Source organism: Chaetura pelagica, unplaced genomic scaffold, assembly GCF_000747805.2.
Source record: "Chaetura pelagica isolate M959 unplaced genomic scaffold, ChaPel_1.0 scaffold386, whole genome shotgun sequence".
NCBI classification, from domain to species: domain Eukaryota; kingdom Metazoa; phylum Chordata; class Aves; order Apodiformes; family Apodidae; genus Chaetura; species Chaetura pelagica.
Window position 1 is genome coordinate 1743121 of NW_009953703.1, and position 21116 is coordinate 1764236.

General features: G+C 45.6%; 1 protein-coding gene across 1 annotated transcript; it reads right to left on the reverse strand.

The window, feature by feature from the left end:
• Positions 1 to 8099: 8099 nt before the first annotated feature.
• On the reverse strand, positions 8100 to 19375 carry LOC104391141 (histamine N-methyltransferase A-like). Its single transcript, XM_010000372.1, has 8 exons — positions 19359 to 19375; positions 17318 to 17377; positions 15831 to 15971; positions 14153 to 14205; positions 10329 to 10436; positions 10107 to 10237; positions 9470 to 9563; positions 8100 to 8455 (listed from the first exon to the last, which is right to left on the reverse strand). Exons 3-8 carry the CDS (start codon positions 15959 to 15961, stop codon positions 8100 to 8102), a joined length of 873 nt encoding a protein of 290 aa, XP_009998674.1. The 5' UTR covers positions 15962 to 15971; positions 17318 to 17377; positions 19359 to 19375.
• Positions 19376 to 21116: the final 1741 nt, after the last annotated feature.

The window sequence follows — 21116 nt, forward strand, 5'->3', positions numbered from 1 at the left end:
TCTACCCATCTCCGAAGGGTAAGTTCATTAGGGAGGATTAATTGGGTGAAGGCATTATCTCCTTTGAGCGGTCTTTTTCCTGTTAGCACTTAATAATGTTCACTCTATTCAAGCTAACTCGGGAGTGCAACTTTCCACTGTCGTTCTGAATAGGCAAAACACCACTCGTGTCAACTATTTTTATTTCCATTGTAATGGAACAACCACCCGTTACTGGGTGATCAAAGGAAGATAGATGCCACAGTAGAGAACAAAAAATGAGGTACCAGAGATTCAAAGGCCACATTATCTCTGCTGCTGTGACCTGCTTTTGCTCAGTGAACTTATCTATGAGCATCTCCACTCAGACGTATGGGGTAGGCTTCAGCCATTTGCAACACTTTGTACTGGAGCTCTGCAGCAGCTAAAAACATCTTCTGCCTTTAACAGAGAGCTTCAGTCACTTTTTGGGGCATTGTGAGAGGCCTCTGCACAGTCATCACTGAAGAACAGCCTGCAGGAGAGATGCATGAAATCACATTTTTTATCAGCATTGCCTCCTGTTGTCATCTGATGCCATCTGTACTTTGGACTGAGAAGATTTAGAGTATTTGCATTTGTTGTTAAAGGAAAAAGACACTTTCCAACCCTTTAGGAAAGGAAGGGTTTGATGCCAATGCTGTTTCTGCTGGTTGTGCGACTAGGCTGCAAAATTTGGAATTCACTGAGGGTTGGGTCTTACCATATTTTTACATGGACGACCTTGCAAACTGCTGGTTTTGTATATATCTAAGCTTTCCAGCCAGGGCAGTTCTGCTGTACCATGATGGCAGCATCAGCTAAGGTTTTGTAGATACTGTTATTTCCTTCTCTTTCAGGGAAGATGTAACTGACATGAAATATTTTAGGAAGAAAACATACTAGTTTTGAAGAACTCAATCTTCTATTGCTATGAAGCAGACTGCATTTAATACTTCTTTTAAGTTATATTATTATACCAAGAGAAAGCTGACATCTTATCGTTTTCCAGTTATTTCTATTCTAAATCTTGTTTTTCTGAGCTTAAGAACTTGTCCCAAATTACAATTTCTTGAGCTGAAATTTTTTGAGCTTGGCTTCATCATGACAGTAAATTTCTTTGAAATGCGTGAAAACAAAAAGCAAAAAGAGAATGGCTTTGCACTTACTTTTTTTTTACCAGAAATCACCCATGCATAAATGCTTTCAGAACTTTTAATCTAATGGCCAAAATCATGAGAAGTAGTGGTGCTCACTGAAGGAAATGGCTTTTCCTTATTCTGATGTGGGCAGAGCTGGAAGGGACCTCTTAGAGATCATGTCCAACTCCACGGCTAAAGCAGGATCCCCTAGAGCACATTCCCCCGGACTGCATCCAGGGGGGTCTGTAATCTCTCCAGAGAAGGGGACTCTGTCCCGGGGCTCTGTCTCCCTCACTGCAAGGAAGTTTATCTTCATATTTAAATGGAACTTCCCATGTTCCAGCTTGTGCCCATTGCCCCTCATCCTGTCACTGGAAACTACTGAAGAGTCTGGCTCTTTTGCAGAAGTAGTGGTGGTCAGCTGGAGTGTGGCATATTGGAGGACAAATTGTGTCCCTTGCACAAAAAGGAGGATGGTGTGTCCTGCTCTTGCAGGGTTTGCTTTTGTAGGTCTTCTTTCCACGCAGCCTTTCAATATTATCTATTTATCCATAGGTACATGTTAGCTAGCAGGTGTGTTTCCATCTTTTTGGGATGAAAGCAGAGAGGGCTGACAGAGGCAGAGGAGCCTGGTGGTCAGCGGATGACCCTTGCAGCATGTAGAGGCGGCAGCAGAGGGCAGATCATAGGTGATTTGGAGGGCACTGGGGCTTTGATGCCAAAGTCCTGGGCTGCTGTTATGGACAGGTATTTCAAAAGGAATCTTGGTTTGAATCAGTGCAGAAAGTCTTTTGACCCTGTATCCTGGCAGGATGCTCTTGGGAAGCCTTTTGCTTCAGTGACTTGTAGCCACAGGTTAAAGAGGGCTGGAATGAATTTTGTGGGGAAATAGAACCAAATCTGAAAGCAAACAAACAGAAAAAGCTTATGGGGCAAAGTGAGAGTTCTCCCTGCATGTCAGAGGGGTTTCCCTCCACCTTTACACCCCAGCACAGTCATCTGAGCCCCAGTGGCCATGATAGGGATATGCAGAGGGGAGAAGCTTCTTGCTAGGTCAATGCACCAAGGACATTTCAGCAGAATGAAGTAATTTCTTTACAAAGTGCAAAAATGTGAGCAAGAAAGAAACCTTCCATCTGTTCTGCATTCAAACCCACACATGCTGCAAGTTCTTGAAATGCAATTAATAATGTCAGACCCTTTTACACTTTTAGAGAAGTTATTTATTATTACTATTGTATTGGCATGACACCACCTCAGTAATAAAGCCTCTCACTTACAGTAATGGATCTAGTCTCATGACCTGCCTGCAAGGAAGGGAAGAGTTTTGAAGATGGAAAATTGGGGCCCAACCAGATGAAGTGATTATGGCCAGACTGAGGAAGCCTGTAGCAGGGCTCTGTGCAGCTCTCCTGGAAACAGGAATGACCTTTAATCACAAAAATTAACTTCCTTGTGCATGCTTAGGTTGAAGTGTTCCTCTGCTGCATATCTGAATGAGAAGTTTTAAACAGCAGGTACTCTCTGATACTATTTCTAGCCTGATTTTGGAAGCAGAAGATGACAGACTTTTGCAGCCAGGGTGCACACCGATGTTAATGGCAGATGGAGGAGCAGGGTGGCACAACAGGAGCCACAGCCAGCTCTGACAAACTGGTGTATGGGCTTTCAAAGGAGGCAGGGACCACCCAGCACAGGAGGCAAAGCCCTGCCCAAACACAGCCCGCTAAAAAGCAGCACCCTGCACCACGACACTGGTCCTCTGCTTTCAGAGCAATTTCAATCTTATCATCAAACTACAACACCTGCTGGAAAACCACCATAAGCAGCCTCTCACAGCCAACAGAGAGCCCACTGGTTCTGCTCTGCCAACTGTTAGCTGTCAGCTGGAAACGCAGTCCATGTCACCATGATGAGCTCATGTCTTTCTCCTCAAAGGACTGAAACTTGTGATGGAAAAACTTTTCTTCTATCTCTTCCCTTTACAACATTAGGGAGCATCTCCTGGTCAGCTTCCAGTGCCCACTTTTCATCCCTAGACCATCAGCACTGGGGCTGGTAAGGGTAGTTTCTTTGCTGGTTTCCTCTTCCTCACCCTGCTCTTACCACCTCACAACTCCAAGGGGCTGATGACTCTATGACAAAGCAGGTGTCATCCAGTTCATAGCAGCCCTGAAATGAAGAGCAGAGCTGAGCTGTCATGTTTGTAGAGGCCAGATGGTCCCTGTGTTAGAGGGAATTAAAAAACAGGAGAGGTTTTTTCACCAAGATACTAAGTGACTATGGAGATGCACTTGAAATGGATTTATTTGTTGCCCACCTTTGCAAAACATCTGGAAAGAAATTAGGCAAATTAGTGAGGGAAGGCAAGGAGGAGGTTTGATTACCTGGTTGCAGCCTTTTGTGCAGCAGGTCCCTGACCAGCAGGTTGCCAAATGGCAGAGGAGGATGGGGGAAGGAAAAAAAAGATGTCACGGAAGAAAGACTATTTTCTCTATTCCCTGTTTCTTTCCTGCCTTCTCTAGCCAGGACATGATTGCGGTCAAGGCGAAGTTTTGTCTGAACCTGAGTAAAATTTCATATATTCTTACATTTCTCAGGGACTGTTGTGATGCATAAAGAAACAAGATACCAGAACCAGTAGAAATCCTGATTATGTTCAAAAGGAATTTGTTCTTGAGTGATGGACTTGGAAGATTTATTTAAACTCCCACCAGAATCAGAATTAATTTGGGGACCATATTTGCTGGGGGTGCTGCTCCCCTACGTGTACCCAAAATACAGCTCACCCAGACAAAAAAGAAAGCAAGAAGTTTGCTCTTCCATTTTTACCTTTACCTGGCTTTGTACTATAGGTTATATTAATGTCATTAGTTTAATATTTGAAAAACATCAGAAATATTAATAAACATTAATCAGTGGCTCAAGAATAATGTATGCACAGTGCAGTGAAGACACGCTCTGGCAGTGCTGGTTGTTTTAAGGCATCTGTAATCGGCTGAGACTCTCCCAGTAAAACACCCAGATGAGCACAGGTCATTTGTTTCGTGTCACCTTAGGCTCTGAAGCAAAAAAAATAAAAAAATAAAAAAACTGCATTAACATTTGGCAGGAATTGTGAGTGAGTCACAGTGGAGGTTGGGCAGGACCCTGTGTCACTTGAGTGCAGGAGGAACGTTTTCCTTGATTTTTTCTGCCTTGAGATAAGGCCAAGGAGGGGAGGATGGAGAAGGGAGCTGGGAGGTGAGACCTTGGAGGGGAGATGTAAGAATGAAGTAAGCTCAGGAAGAGTGTCTAGGCTGAAATTTATCATTTTTGTCATTCATATTTTTAAGAACATTTAAAAACAAGTCCTGGCACGAAGGGAGTGTTTAAATGAATAATTTTTAGACTGAAGATTCTCAGATTAGATTCTCAGTTGAGTTTTTTTGATTCTCCAGTGTTAATTATTGCTGCTCTGAGGGGATTTCTTTGCATCCCAGACTGGATAACCAATGTGTGAAACTGGAGAATAACCTGTAGTTGATAGTAAATAATGAAGAAAGTCTATAATTAAATGTATTGAAACTGTAGAACTTTTATCTGCATTTCCTTCAATACCAACCCCTTTTCCCAAATAACAAATGGCATAAGCTGTACAAGCATGGCAAACCAAAGTCAACATTTATCTACATGAAAACATCTGCAAATCCAGCTCTCTTGGACTGTTTGTACAGCACAGAAATACTTTAGCCCTTCTTCCAGAAATAATAAAATCAAAACATTTACCCTCTGGATGATCATTTAGGTACCTTATAAAGGAAAACCACTCTGAGTCAGAAAAGCTTTGTGAAGCCCCTCATAAAAGTGAGGGGCTCAGTCTTGTCCTAGTGGAGTCAATGCCAAAGTGCCCATAGAGTTAAAACCTAAAGAAAACAGCCACTGGAGCAATAAACTATAATCTTTCTTAATCCGTAATATCAGCAGTTGACAGATACATACAGAGTGATTAATAGGATGCAAAAAATGTTAACAAAGCAATAGGGACCTACAGGCTGCGCTGAAATTTTCTTTATCACATTTCTAAATTCTCCAGAGATACCACCATTGCTGTCTTTGACAAAACATATGTTTTCTCTACAAACCTGCTGGCAGATCTAACCAAAAGTGTCATCAGACTATTAGGAAGTGACTAGTGGAAATAAATACTGTTCTGCTCTTCCCTGTTCCTTCTCAGAAGCGAGAAGTAAAGCCCTGCTGGGATCCAACCATCTCACATGTTCTGCAAACCTTCTTCAGACCCAAAATCTTTCCAGCTGTAGCTTGTGCTCTTCAAACATTTATCTTGGAGAGATTTTAGCTTTATTTTTTTTAACAAGAAATTAAAGGGGGGGAGGGGATGTATGAACAATACATTTTCTGCCTTTTGTGTGAGCTGCTTTAGCTAAATCCAGCAGCATTAAGTAACACGGTGCGGGAGGGCTGGGCCACAACCTCCTCCTACGGGTGTCCAGGCTGCAGTCCTGGCTCCCATGCCAGACTGATTCCATGAACTTGTTTGTATTAGAGGGATAAGTTGTCAGTTTGTTTACTTTCCTGTTGTAGGACTGATTGCAAGGAACATTTGCATTGATAAGGTGCTGTTAGAGACAGGAAAGGACTTAATATAGGTGGCAGAATGAGATTTTTGTTTGCTTTGTGATCTCACTGGCCAGCCTGGAGCTTCTCGGCTGAGATAGTATGAGTGGACTTGTGGTCCTGGCATTGTGTTCATACCAAAATAAGAAGTTTCCCAGGTTTTTGCTGTCTGGTGTTCCAGCAGCTTGGCACATGGCAAAGTGAGCATGCACTGGTCCATAGATGTCTTTTGGAGACTTAACCAGGACTCTCATGGCAGCTTATTCCATGGTTATCCACAAAAGCCTTCACTTAGAGCTGCGAGAAGCTGTTGTGCTGATGGAGCAGCACAGCTCCCTTGGGATGGCACGGACCTGCTGCCAGGTAACTGCAGTGCTGGAAACTGCCATGAAGATGATCAGAGGGCTGGAGCACCTCTCCTAAGAAGACAGGCTGAGAAAGTTGGGGTTGTTCAGCCTGGAAAAGAGAAGGCTCCATGGAGGCCTTAGAGCACCTTCCAGTACCTGAAGGGGCTACAGGAATCCTGGGGAGGGACTTTTTACAAGGGCATAGAGTAATAGGATAAGAGGTAATAGTTTCAAACTGAAAGAGAGGAGATTTAAATTAGATATTCTGTGATTCCATGGTTCTATGAAGTCATTGCAGAGCAGGGCTCATCCTGGACTGAGAGCAGAAAGGTTACTTTAGCTCAAAGCTAAAGCAGACGTTACCTTATGCTCCTGACATCCCCTTCTTCATGTTTCCTCCTCTCCAGCCGTAGCCCAGGTGAGCTGCTGGCCTGAGCAGAGAGAGAACTGGGCTGCAGCACTTCAGCTGCTGGGGGAAGGGGTTGAATGAACAGCCCAAGAGCAAATTTTGTGCAGCCCATGTTGGCACCTGTCCTGTGCAGTTGTGGCTTTTTTATAAGCTGGAGTCCAGCATCAAGAACACGACTCTGCAGCAGAAAAAAAGTGTGATCCCGACAGCTGGAATCAGGATATGGTGGCCCAGTAAAGAAAGCAGAGCTGGTGCATCATTTGCCTGCCCAGCTGCTTGGCTCTGCTTCTTCAGCTCAGCATCTGGAGGCTCTGGGAGGCAGCCGGGCTGTGCTGGCTGCTGCAGCCCTCTCGTGGCTGCTGGAAAGCAGAGCCCCTCATCCTGCGTGTGAGGAGAGCATGGCTTAAAAAGCACAACAAATAGTTATAAAATAGGATATTCATCCGAGAAGAAATATATACATCAATGGAACAGCCACTTAGGATAGCATTTGTTCCAGGTGTACAAGCAGAGTCGTTGCTAAATTACTTGTTTTCCAAGGATGAAAAGAAAAATTACAGAGGGCGCATTAAGGAGTGGAGTTGTTAATGGGGTGCTCTGTTTCATTTCCTGAGGCTGTCACTAAACTGTCTGCTTTGAAGTGCTTCTTTCTTATAAGCATTTGTGCATTGATTTACAATGGTGTGAGTAGATTTTGTGCTTCCAGGTTTTGCTGAGTATCTGCTTACTGGAAATGTTTCTCCCTGCTGAGGAAACTCCAGGGAAGGGTGATAGCTCAAGTGCTGTATGGGCAGGACAAGATGAGATTCATTTGGTTTAAAAGTGCTTTTATTTTATATGGAGAAAAACAGTAGTAAGAGAATAATGAAATTAATATCTGCCTGAAAGAGCACAGGACAGTTATAATCCTGGGGTACTAAAAGTTCTCCAAAGAAAAAAGGCTTATCAATTTTTAAGACATGCCTGTATTGCAAGATGCCGAGACACTTGGGTCGGTAAATACTTGCGCTGATAAAACCATGTGAAATAGCCTAGTGAAGAGCAGCTTACAGCTCAGGGCTGGGTGCAGGGAAGCACATTACTTGGGTGCAAAGCAGTGGGGACACCTTGCTGGTGTTGTCCTGGCACAGCTGGAAGCAGTGAGTGTACACCTCACAGGGGCTGCAGCCTCCTCCCAGCTGCAAAGCAGCACCTGTCATGTAGACATGGCTGTAGGTCTGTAAACCTGCTGGCTGTGCAGTGAAGTGGAAATAGCAGTGTAAAAGCATAGACATGGTGCATACTGTTAAAGAAAAAGTCCATGCTGGCTTTTAGTGAGATGGAGCTCTTTACTTTCTGGAAAATGTTCTCCTAGGGCTGGACTAAATAACCAGGGTGAAATCTTGGCCCTGTTGACCTCAGCAGTACAAACAGCTCATCCCCTGTGTCACAGGTGGCTCCACTGACCCTGGCTGGGAACAGAGGGCTGCAGCTGAACCCCCACTTTCTTGCCTTGTTGCCTGTGAGTTTTCTTCCTATGCTTCACCCTTCTGGGACTGTATCACCCCCATATCCATCCTAACTTGTCTCCTGCAGTTGGTCCTGGCTCTAGGATTCAACCACAATCATACTCAAGTTGTTGCTGAAGATGATCCTCCCATCCTTCCTGCTGCTGCACTCGGGCTGGCAGAGGGCCTCCTGCAGCCGCCGCTGTAGCCCCAGTGGGGCCGTGCCCAGGAAGTTTTTTGTCCCTGTCAGGAAATCCATCATGTGGCCTCCAACTGGGTCCCCCTCGATAAAGCACTCGGTGATATCCCAGCCCGACGGGAACTCATAAACATGGTATTCAACACCCAGTCTCTTCAGAACATCCGTGATGCTGTTGGAGGTGATGTAGTGGCCGCTGTCGGTGGAAGGCAGGCAGGCTCTGTACTTCTTCCATAAGCTGGCCCATCCGCTACTGTCTGCCAGAGCAGGAGGGAAGGTCACATTTGCAAAGCCAAGGCAGACAGACACCAGCCGATACAACTACTAAATGGGGTAAGAAATGCTCCCTTGCTGCTGGCCTAGACCTTGCCAGGAGCAGGAGAGGAGCTTTCCCCTTATTTGACTTCCCTTATAAATGTTCGTGCTTGGAGAGGATTAAAACTCTGATCTACATTAGCCCTCCTTCCAAAACTCTCCTGTTTAAAGGAGACTCCTAGGAGATGGCATCCAGCACTGGATTTGCCCGGATGAAGGAGTGTACACAGGTACCAACACACTGAGCCTGCACATATACCCTATCCAGTAAGTGCTCCTTTCCTAAAATACTGCAGAGGTTTTTATACATGGAACCTCTGTTTTAAGAATATATGCCTGAAAAGTCCAGTTCCAGCTAGCAAGGGAAACATCCTACCAGTAATTTCAGATGGGTTTTAATGGCAAACACAGGGAAGTGTGCTGTATCCATCACACCATGAACTGGGGATTCATGAATGGCATGCTGGAAAAACGTGCCCCTTTTTCCTGTTCTGCTATAAAGCCCACAGCTCTTGAAATCTCCCATTTTCCTACTGGGGTCTGGGCCATGGCTGTGTGGAGGGAAGTGCCCCAAAGATGGGTCTTCCCAGAGCTCAGGTTGTGTTTTCACAGTGCCCATTTCACCATGAAGAAAGCTTGACCTTCATTCATTAATAGCCACACTGCTCTCCAGACAGTAATTTCATAGCAGGAGGTCTCTTTGATGTACAGACCAATGAATCTATAAGCAGGGAAGCAAGAGCATGAAGTCTATGCCCTACTGGTGCCATCAGACACTGGCAGCCAAGAGTTTATCTGAGCCCAAAGTTGCATGCTCCCAATATGTACAGCATTTATTTTATTGAATTGCTGTAGAATAAGTGCTGCTGAAATCCCAAGACAAATATTTGTGGCTTTCAAATGTCAAAGCTCTACAAAACACTAGAAAGAAGCAAAAAATAAAAGGTCCCTCTTACCTGATAATATTATGATCAGGAGTTTACCATGATGGTTGAGGCAGCTGTGGAAAAACTTGATGGTATTGGGAACGTCCTCCACACGGTACAGCATCTAGAAAGGACAGTTACACGTGGTCGTTATTCCCCCTCCACAGTGCAATAAAATGAAACTAAATAAAAGAGAAATAAAAGCCACTAAAACAAGAATAATGGATTTTTTACACAATATAATTGGCACATACAACGTAAGTGTCATCGGTATCAGAGTCATAGCAGTCTAATTTCTGAGTCAAAAACCTAAGACAAGTGTTCATTCACTAGCCTTTCCCTTCAGTGCCATCCAGACTGCTCCAATAAGGCAAAAAATTCAAGGGTTTTTGCAGCAACAAAGCATAATTGTTGGTTTCTGTGTGATGTGTGATGGTCTGAGACTTGTCCTGTTTTATTACCCACCACACACAGTTAAACCAGTACAGACCAGAGACCAAAGCCAGGGTGGATAGGGAATGAGGTTTCGTGTTTATAGAGCTGCTGCAGAAGTTATTGCTCATGAGAGACCTGTGCTCAGCTGTGGTCCTCTTAAGTTCATGCATACAGTAGAAGTGAAGGGATTAGTTAAAGCTAATACTCCTGTATTAAAGAAATACTCCATTACCTGGATCATATGGATGAAGTCAAATTTCTTATGTGCCCCTTTCTCTTTCATTTGTTGTTCGTACTCCGAGCAAGTGAGCTGGTGCCAAACGAAAGAGACATTCTGCAGGTCTGGAGCTTGGTTCACTAACTCTGTTTTAAAAAGTAGAAGAAAAACACAGGTTTCACAAACTATTCAAGTCACTGATCCTGGCTACGTGCCAGGCAGCAGGGGTAGCTGTACCTTTGTAAGCTGCCACATGCTGGGGGTTGGGCTCCACAATTTCATTGTCGATAAGGACTCCTGGGTGTGCAGCCTGCAGTATCCTGATCATTTTCAAATCCTGCTCACCTAGTCAATAAACACAAGTGGATTACTCCAAAAAGCACATCAATGTGATCAAAAGGATGCCAGTGCATCTGCCACCTCTGCTGCTGGGAAACCTCCCCAGCAGAAGTGAGGCACTCTCTGCCTTACAGCTTGTTGGTGGCATCTAACCCTGGATAGCCTGAGATGGTATCTCACTGTTCAAGATAACAAATAGTTACAGATAAGACAAGAACTAGGGAGAGTTAAGCAACAGCACAGAGACCTTGCAATATGTTGGGTCATGGGACAAACAGGTCAAAATAACCAAAGATTGGTGTTTTAAAAAGCAACCAGATTTTCATGTTGTCAGTCTTCAACAAAACCATAAAGTTTAAGCAGTGGTAAGGAGGCAGTGGGCACAGCTGTGTAACTCCAGCACAGCACAGGGTGGTCCGTGCCTTTGGCACTGCCCCAGGGAGGTGATGGCTGCTCTGCCCTGGTGTGACACAGCTCCGGAGAGCTGCATAGCAAGAGAAGACCCACTGGCATGCAGTACCCTGCATCATCCTTCCTTGGGGACCAGCCACAGGGTTTCAGCTCTAGACTCCAAGTTGTTACCTTTGAGTTGCAAATAGTCATATATTAGTGTGTAGGTGCCCTGCAAATTTAGCTATTGGTTCTCCTCTGTTGCTGTCTAAGCTCTGGAAGTGCAAGCAGCAGTCTGTCCTTCTGTCCTAGGAAATTTCCAGTCTCTTTGGAGGTAGTGCAGGTCATTCTCATATCCCAGAAAGGCCATGGTACACCAAGTGTACAAAGTCCATCTGGTTCATCTGGGACTATGAAATTTTGAGCAAGCTGGTCTAGTGGGAGAGGCCCCTGCCCATGCAGGGGGTGTGGAACTAGATGAGCTCTAAGGTCCCTTCCAACCCAAACTATTCTGTGAGTCTTTGATTCTCTGAAATAAACAGCAGAGGTGACCACCTTGAGTGAAGCTCCACAAGAATCCTGTCTGTAGCCGAGGCTGGGGCCTAAAAATAGTCCTACCCTTGTGAACGTCACACACAGAGGGCTTGATATGAGATACGGCATCTTCCCCAGCCTTTCAGCTGATGTACCAGCTATGAGAAAAGTTGTCATCTTTGGCAGGTGTAGCAGTAAATAGAATTCAAGGAGGGAAATATCACTTGTGCCAGCACTACAGGGACATCCAAGGAAGGACAGGCCTTTTGAAATTGGAAACACCCAAGCCCCTGAGGAATGCAGTGGCAGCAGCGCAGGGCTGGCCAAAGGCACGAGGAAAGAGGGTATGGCTTCATCCATTGAAGGTGGGTGTGTAGACCCATATTACTGGAAGGAAGATCCCTACAGCAAGCAGCTGAATCATTTTAGATAGTCCTAAATGCCAGTTAGGATGTGCCAGAGGTGGGGGGGAGCACCAGCAAGCAGGCTGACATGGGCTCCCCTCTGGCTCAGGGCAGGTCCCTGTCTGCTGTGTGCCCTGGCAGCAAATGGGTGTATCAACAGCAAATGGGTATCTAAAAAGCAGTTTGTTACTGGTTTGTGTTTTGTTGAGGTTTGGTTTGTTTGTTTGTTTTACTCCTTGGGTATATCAACAACAAATAGGTATCATAAAAGTGAAACCCCCCTGCAAACAGCAGCCCTCCCTGGCACTAACTGGGAGGTTACAGCCAAGATAGTTTAACTAGACACAGGAAAACATGGGGTGAATGAGAGAACATGATCTGGATGAGCCAGCAGCCTTTTAGGATGTGAAGTAGGTCACTAATCTCAATTCATATTTTCGTCAACTAAACTAGTTCTGAGGGCTCTGTGAAACCCAAGTCCAAGCCTGGAAAGGTCAGGGATCAGATATAACCTTTTGCTGGATCCCACCCTGGCTCACTCCCTGCCTGGTTGCAGAAGCTCAGCTCTTGCAGCCACAGGGAAGCTGAGGGGCTGGGAGTCTGTGAGGGGCAGCTACCTGGGAAAGCCAGGAAATCTTACGGGGTTTATTTTTCTCCATTAAAACATCTTCTGAAGAAGAAATAAGGAAAAATGAGGACCACACAAAAAGTTAATTTTTCCCTTGTGTTTTCTTGAAGTGAGAATTTCAGTTTTATATTAATGAAAAAGGAATGTAATTGAGAACTGAGTTATTTCTTCCTCCTTGCTTTCTCATATGCTCCAGCATATTCCCAAGTGGGAAAAACAATTCAACGCTATTTTTCTCTCACTCAGGAAAACAAGCAAAAAAAAAAGTTAGAAAAATACTTTCATTTAAAAGTATTGCCACTTAAAATTCAGCTGAAAATATGTTTAAAGCAAAAGCAAACTCTGACAAATCAAACTGCCACTTCTTTTCTCCACTTTTTACTTTTCCCCAGTTTCCCTCAGTGGAAAGCTGGATGCTTTATTACCTTTTTTTTTTTTTTTTTTTTTAATATACACAAATGCATTTAGAAAAGCTTTAAAGCTGCTTTTTCCAAGAGATGTGTTTCTCTCTGGGGAGAAATATCATTTGCAGTTAAACCCTACTTATCAATGGATAAAAACAGAGTAGCAACAAACAGACAAATCCTGAAAAAGTTGATGCAGGCCCATGTTAGTGGTTGTGGCCAGTTGGTTTTGCACCACCTGGAGCAGAGCATTGCCCAGCTTTGGCCTCTGGGGTTCCTAAATGCAAAGCCAACAGAGTGATCCCTTCTGGTGGGATAGCCCAAGACAGGACTTTGGGTGGAACCGACATCTCAGATGTGTCTCACCCTCCCCAACAAGATTTGAAGATGTTCTTGTACCTAACTTGGAGCAGGGCTCCTTGCTTTGAGGCATATACAGTCAGGTGAGAGTCATCAAGAGGCACCGGCTAAGCTAAAATCATTGCACTCATCTGATTTCTTGGACAGATTTGTGCAACAGCATAGAACCATAGAATTGTTTAGGTTGGAAAAGACCTTTAAGATCATAGAGTCGAAGCATTAACCCAGCTCAGCCAAGGCCACCACTAAACCCTGTCCCCAAGCACCACATCTACACATCTTTTAAAAACCTCCAAAGATGGTGACTCCACCACTGCCCTGGGCAGCCTGTTCCAGTGCCTGACAACCCTTTCAGTAAAGAAATGTCTCCTAATATCCACTCTAAAGCTCCCCTGGCACAACTTGAGGCCATTACCTCTTGTCCTGTCGCTCATTACTTGTGAGAAGAAATCAACACACACACACCCCCTTCTACAATCTCCTTTCAGGCAGTTGTAGAGAGCAGGAAGGTCTCCCCTGAGCCTCCTTTTCTCCAGCCTAAACAACTCCAGTTCCGTTATCCGTTCCTCAGAGGACTTGTGCTTCAGACCCTTTGCCAGCTTCTTGGCTTTTGCACACTGCTGTACCTCGGTGTGGCCTCACCAGTGCTGCCTACAGGGGGGGCAACCACTTCACTAGTCCTGCTGGCCACACTGTTGCTGATACAAGCCAGGATGCTGCTGGCCTTCATGGCCACACTGCTGGCTCATGTTCAGCTGCTGCTGAACAACACCAACAGATCTTTCTCTGCTGGGCATATCAGAAGGGTGGTGGGGAAGGAAGGGAGGGAGCATTGCTCTAATCCCAGCTCCACACCCCATTTTGCCATCCTCTGCTTCAGTGAGAACCACTGTAATTAATTCCTGAGTAGTTATCAACATTGCTCAAAATTCCAGTACCACTTTCTGCTACCTATGGGAGCCCCCAATCCCTCAGCACCCGTGGTGCTGCCAAGCTCCTTACCTGTGCCACTTCCAACTCCCAGAATGCTGATAGTTGATTTTCCGTTGCCAAGACTGCAATGATAATTACATGTTACTGCACGACACAATGTCACACAACTTTGTGTTGTAATTCTAATACCTTGGATGTCACATGGGCCTGGAAATTTAACTGAGTTTTGCCATATGAATGGGGATAGAAATCTGAGCATCCCTTTGGTGTGGTGGGAGCCCTAAATCAGCAAGTTCGTATTTCAAAACACAGAAGGGAATCAGGATAGAGTGTTTCTTATCCTTTGCCAGCGAGTTTTCTTCAGGCTGTGGCTGGGGCTGTGCAAAAAGGCCCTGGGAACCCCAGGGTGAAGGATGCCCTTTGGGTGCAGCAGGGCTATGCCTGGGTGGGCCAGGCACTGCTTCCCAGAGGGCTGAGGGACAAAGTGAGCCAGGACAAACCTCTGCACCCTCAGGAGACATGTTTGGGTTTCCAATGTTGGATAGAAGTGCCCAGAAAAATAAAAAAAAATCAGGATACTATCCAGACGACTGGAAATCCTTTCTGTTCAATGTTGGTTTTGGTTTCAAACTGGGAGAGAAAGGTCAAAACCTGCAATAATTCTTACCTTGGAAAAATTAGTTCTGAAAAGATAAAAAAACCTAACCCATCCACCTTGTGGTTCCTAGCAGAATATTTAGTAAGAGCCTGGCATGAGATGAGGAGCCTGGGCTCAAGGCACCTCACTGCTCAGACTTGCTTTATGGCCTTGCTCTGCTCTCTAGGGATGGAGTTTCCCATCCACAGACTCAGGAGACACAGCAGCAATGATTCAACAAGAAGGGAGAGAGTAATAAATCCTGCAGGGTATGAGCCAGTTAAGGAGTTCTAGCTCTAATCACAATCAACACCATAGGAAGCCACAATGTTTTTCATCATTTAAAATTCACATATACAATTTTTCATTCAAAATTTCCCAATACAATTTATTTTTAATTTCTTATTTCTATTGCTTATTTTTTATATATCTGTTCTGGAGTTGCCTGCCTAATTTTTTTTGTCAGTGGAGAATACTGTTTCCACAGTATTCAAAAACTATCTAAACTTTAAAGATCTTCCTTACAGTTTGGATCAAGGCTGCTCTAAAACTTATCTGCAGTCATCCAGGCTTAATATATTACATCAATTCTTTACAAAACTGATTATCATTTGGTACTTAAGCAATGCAAATCGACTTAGGATAGAAATAAGGAGGTCTTAGGGGATTGAAAAAAATAAGAATTAGTCACTAGAAGAGAATGAGAGATGTGTTTCTGTTTGGATTCATGTGTGATGAAGTCCCAAAAGCAGGGAGAGAGCACAAGAGAGAGCTTTCTTTTGGGAAAAAAAGAAAAAAGCCAACCCAAACAACAAAAAAATACTTTAATCCTTGGAAAATCAGCTAATGAAAAGAGATTAACACAAAAATGAGGTTTTGATTCCTTTCCTTAACATAAGCTGAGAGGCTGCACAGTGTAACAGTTGAAACAGCACATATTCTGGAGTCTTTAAATAGAATATCCTAAAGATGACTAGGAAGGGAATTAAAACTGGAAAGCATTAGAAGTTCATTTATGCCCCAGAAAGTCCTTGTTTTCTGACCCTTGTGTGCAGATGGCCCTCCCAAAAAAACAGATGGCTTTCCCACATGGGTGGAAGTGTTCCTTACCTAGCCATGATGTTGGGCATTTCTTCCTTGTTGAACTCATCCATACACTGGTGCTCTGTTGAATGATCCAGAAATGACTTAAAGGCCTCCACATACTCCTCAGCTGTGAGACTTCTCATTGATGGGATCATGTAGAGCTCTTGAGAAACAAGTACAAATTGTGTGTTAGTGGTTCCGAGGCAGATGAAGGATCAAAACACCTCATGGAAGAAACCCAACCCAACAGAATTTAGAGATTTGGGAAGATGGTAGGGAGCACACATGGCCCAGGAGCCCATCCAGGCAGGTGAGCTCATGTTAACACTTTCCAACCTGTTCACACTCAGGATTTAAAAATTATTCTTAGATGCCCTTTGACATCAGTGTATTTGTTAAGTGCCTCATTACTGCAGGTCAGCCCAAGGAAAAGACCCAAGGCAAGAAGGTGAAGGGAATGGCACCGCAGGTCCAAACTTGGAGAGGCTGTCACCCTGACACACGCTGGACAGTGTAACTGAAATCACATGTGCTGTTGGGGGTGATGCAGCAGAAAAACTATGACCTGCACCTGCAGCCAAAATAGTTTACCCTGTGCACCTGGTTTCTGACTCTTGCTGGCATAGGAAGGTGAGTTCCCCACTGGGAACTGCAGCCTGTAGCCAGGAGACAACTGACAGCAAAAGCATTTCATCTACAGGGGCTCATGCTGAAATGTGAGTGGCTGAAACCAAGAAATCTAGCTCTGAACCAACACCCAGTGCTACTCAAGGAGTTGCATGTAATTATTGCAAAAACTCATTTTGCTTCTGTCTCATCCTAATGACAGTGCTCCTGCCAGGGCACAAGCTCTGGCAACTGCTTGGGTCTGAGGAGCAACAATCAGAATAAGACCTGAGGCTCATGAGAAGATGTCATTCATCTGAGTGCTGGCTCTGGGGTCTACCTCAGGCAGAGGGCTGCAGCAGGAAGGCAGTCACTCTGCCAGCCTCAACGTGTTACATGAGCACTGGAAAGCAGCATTCAATAGAAAAAAAATATCAGCTTTTCCTCCTAGAAGGAGTGAGGATGAAGGACAGGACTTGGCAGAATATCTTCATCCTCATTTTTGCCTTTTGAGAAGCTGCTTGTCATCTGCTTTTAGTTGCCACCGATAAGAAAGCTGTGTACATCTCATACAGGACTGTGCACTCCTAAACTGGATGCCTCTGCTGTTTCCAAAACCACACCTCACTGGTGGTTGTGTATCTAGTAGGTATGTCTGAAGACACACCGGAGATAAAGATATCAACATCTAGCCTCAACACTTCAAACTGTACCCTAACATAAACCTGCAATCACCTGAGTTGCAATCCCTTTAGCATCCTGTTTCTTGTTTGTTTGTTTTTTAAAAAAAACCAACAAACCCAAACACTACAATCTCTAACTCCAAAAGAATTAAAACGTTTATAGCGATAGCAAGCTGAATGGGCATTTTACTTTTAATCTCCTTTTTTTCCTCCCAAATATCTGAATTATCCTGTGGAGCTGTCAGAATCTCTGCTTCAAAGTTTCTGCTGGGGAACCTATTCCTGTAAGGAAAGTATAGCACTTCAGTTATTTGAAGAACCTGAACCCTTTTTAAGCTGCATTGAAAATGCAGAGCTAGAGGAAGATACTCCAGGACAAGTTTTCCTCACCTGTTAAGCAATACTGTTTGTTTTCTTTAACTAAAATGAAGAAAGTCAAAACTTCTTGGTTTAGTGATAACCCCTCAGGATAAGCAATGGACTGGCCACCTGCACCAGTGCTTGTCTGGGATGTATTGTGGAAGATTTTGCTCCCTCTGGAGAACTGTTAACCAGTCAATACAGTGGAAAGCATTAGACCAACTGATATTATCCACTCTGAAAAACCTTTGATCATTAATGGAGTGGAGAAAATAGTAGAGAAATTAGGAAAAGGCTATAGTGAGCTTCAGCATTTGAAGCTAAAAGATCTGCTTGGCCTAAAGTTTCTGGGATGTTTGTGCTTGGTTTTTTGATGGGGTTTATTTGTTTGTTTGTCTTCCATCCTTCTGTTTTTCCTGGCTGCAAATGTTGCATTTGGTAACTTGCAGAAGACACAGGACTCAAAAGTGCAAAAGTCAAAGAGGTCATTTGACCATAAACGTTTTCAATCAGTAATATGTTTTCATCCTTAGTTTAGGGGCTTTTGTGAAGATTTCCAGCAATGAAGTCACATCTTTATTTTCCTTTGACAATGTTTCTCGTCTATAAAATCGAGATGAGGTGCCAAAGGAAGGTGGGAAATTAAATCAGCCCAAGGACCTCACTTCTGCAAAGACACGTGAAGTTCTCTTTGCAATGGGAGCAGTCATCAGTATCGAGAATCACAGCAAAACTTAGGTATGATACTCCTGGGTAACATGGGTTTAGACACTTTGCTGCTCCCAAAACTTTGCCATTAGAAAGTGATTCATGACAAGTGGTCTGCAATGGCAGTAAGCAGCTGAGTCCCCTCAGCCAGGGACAGAACTCCTGCATTAGTAAGAAACAAGCCAGGAGGTGGACAAGGAAAAGGGGAGTCTTGTGGTAGGACATTGAGATGAACTATGCAATGACGGTGCTAGCAGGCAGCAAGGAAATGTGGTTTGGTTGATCAAGGCAAGAAAAGACTAAGGTAGCCACAAGTCTCAGAGACACTGGTGTACAGCCAGAGTCCTGCAAGACCAGTTGAGCTCATCTGAGCTCACCACCAAAGTCACACACCTGGCTCCCACGAGGCATGTTCCACCCCCTTGACCTCACCTCTCCCCAGGAAACACCTCTCAGAAATTCAGCAAACAAGCCTGAGCTCAGCCCACCTCCATAAGCTCCAGCTTGGCTGCAGGCCAGTCCCTCCAGTTTCCACTCAACCCTCTGACCTTGTCCCTCTTTGCCTGTCAAAACAGAGCATGATTTTGTCCTCTCAGCTGGCTAAACCAAGCAAAATGGCTTTCAAAATATCCCAGTAAAATGCAGAGGGGTATTGTGGCTTCCCCTGTGCAGAGAGGAACAGCTGTCAGGGTCTGGGGACACAAATGCCATTTCTGACTGGTCAAATGCTTCCAGCCATCCCAGGAGATCTGCCAGGTGGCCTGCACAGATTTTGCACAAGTATTCATGAGGATGGGTGATGCCAGGATAACTCTTCCACCATTTCTTTTCCCATTTATCCCCAGGCAGTTTCTAAGCTTAGTTAACACTTTGTGCTGGAAGGTGACAGAGGCTTACTCATTGCTGGGGACAAACAAGCTCCCTCTAAAACCTGGCTTAAAACAGGCTGCAGTACTTTGGGCTGATGCTGCCCATCCTAAGACCCAACAGCAGGATGGAAGAGGTGACTGTCAGGGAGCGGGATGCTGGGGGGGCAGCTGCTGGCTGAGTCTGAGCTGGCAGAAAGCAAGGTTAAAGCTTTCCCCTCCACAAGCAGAGCAGGTTGCATTACAGACTGCATGTGCAGGGCACAGAGAGCTCTGCCACCCACCAGGAAACACTCCCTCACCCTCCGTCCTTCCCAAACTCCACGTACCTCTCCAGCTCTGGGGCCGGGTCCCTGGTGGGGGCAGGTGCGGTGCCGGGACAGGCGGCTGGGCAGGCAGGGATTTAGCCGTGTTCCCGGCCCCTGTGGCAACCCAGCTCCTGGCTCCGCGGGGACCCCGGCGAGTGGCCGCGGCGGGGCCGGGGGTGTTGGGGCAGGACAAGGAAAAAAAAAGCAGCAGGATCGGATTGAGGCTTCAGCATCTTTAAAACCTGAGTGGAAGTGGCTGAGGGGTGTCAGCCGGCACCGGGCGTACCCAGAGGGCGTTTGCATCTGCTTTTTTCATTTGCTTTGAGCCCTACCTACTTCGTGCTCCTGCCCAGGGCAGGAGGAGATGCTTTCCTGCATCCTTGTCGTGCTGCTGCCTGATGGACGGGCAAGCCAGGGATGCAGTGGGAGATTCCTGCTCTCCTCCAGAGAGAAGAGGGGCTCACTGGCTGCCCAGAGACCCGAGCAGATGATTTAAACTTCTCTGATTCGGTGGAAAAATGGGGCCTGACAGCAGGACCTGCCAGTGGGCACTGCAGCTGGAGGGGGCTGGGGGCCTGGGGCAGCAAGCCCAGCCTGCTCATGCTTCTGCTCTGCTTGCTGAACTGCAGGGATTAGAAACCAAGAAAATGGTTTGGGGGACTGAGCTGAACAAGCAAGAGGTGGCTGGAGGTTTCCCAGGATGGGATGGCACAGTGGGAGGTGCAGTGGTCACTACCACAATATAGAAAATTGTGGGTACTCTCTGCACCTCAGTTTGGCCTTTTCTCCTACCAAGACCTGCAGCATCCACAGGAATTATGCTCCTTATGACTAAAACCTAATAATACGAAAGTAAGAAAGAAAAGGATGTAGAGGCTTATATGGCCATGTGAGGTCTGCTGGTGGAGAGCTCAGCATCAGGACCCTCTCTACTCCCTTTCCCTGAAGACAATGGGAAGAACAGATTTAGCAGACAAGAAATAAAACTTCTCCCTTGCTGAGATCCCTCTCCCAAAACACAGCCCAGCTCACACAGCTTACTGAGGCAGAGGACCACACTCTCAGGTGGGGATAGAGGCTTCACCATCAAGTGACTTGTTTTGCTTTATACCAGATTTCGCTTCCAAACAGATTTAAGTGATCTCCACCCAAAAGCAAGTCCACAGCAGCATGTTAAGCTATAAACAGCCACATCACTGCTTTTAACCAAAAATATTCCAGTCGTAGCTGAGGAAAGACCAGAACCCTTTTGCTAGCTATAAAATGCAGATTTAGCCCCTGATGTTGTTTGACCAATCCAGGTGGTGGTTTTACATCAGCCTTTTCATATCCCTGAATATTTCCAGCCCCCGGACACCCACCATGGCACTGTTGGATAGCAAACCATGTCCCACAGCCAAGCCCCCCAACACTCCCTCCTGCCCCCTGGCCACCCCCCACCCTGGTCCCAGGTAAGCCCCCCTGGCCCCACCACCCCTCCACCCCCCATACCACGGGCCAGGATCTGCATCACCCTGCCTGTACCTCCTCGAAGCAACAGGAGCTGTGGAGAAACCTCCAGCACCCAGGAGCTGCGTGAAACCTCCTTGTACACCCCCTGGGGACTCATCCCCCTCCCCGTGTCCCCACCCCAGCTCCAACAGCCCACGTAGGCACATGCCACCACTGAGCCAGCATTAGCCTACAACAACAGCCTTTGTCCCCGGCGCTGGAAACAACAGCACATTGTGGGCAGCTGCCTGCCCAGGCAGGGGTGAGTGGCAGGGGGGGGTTGGGGGG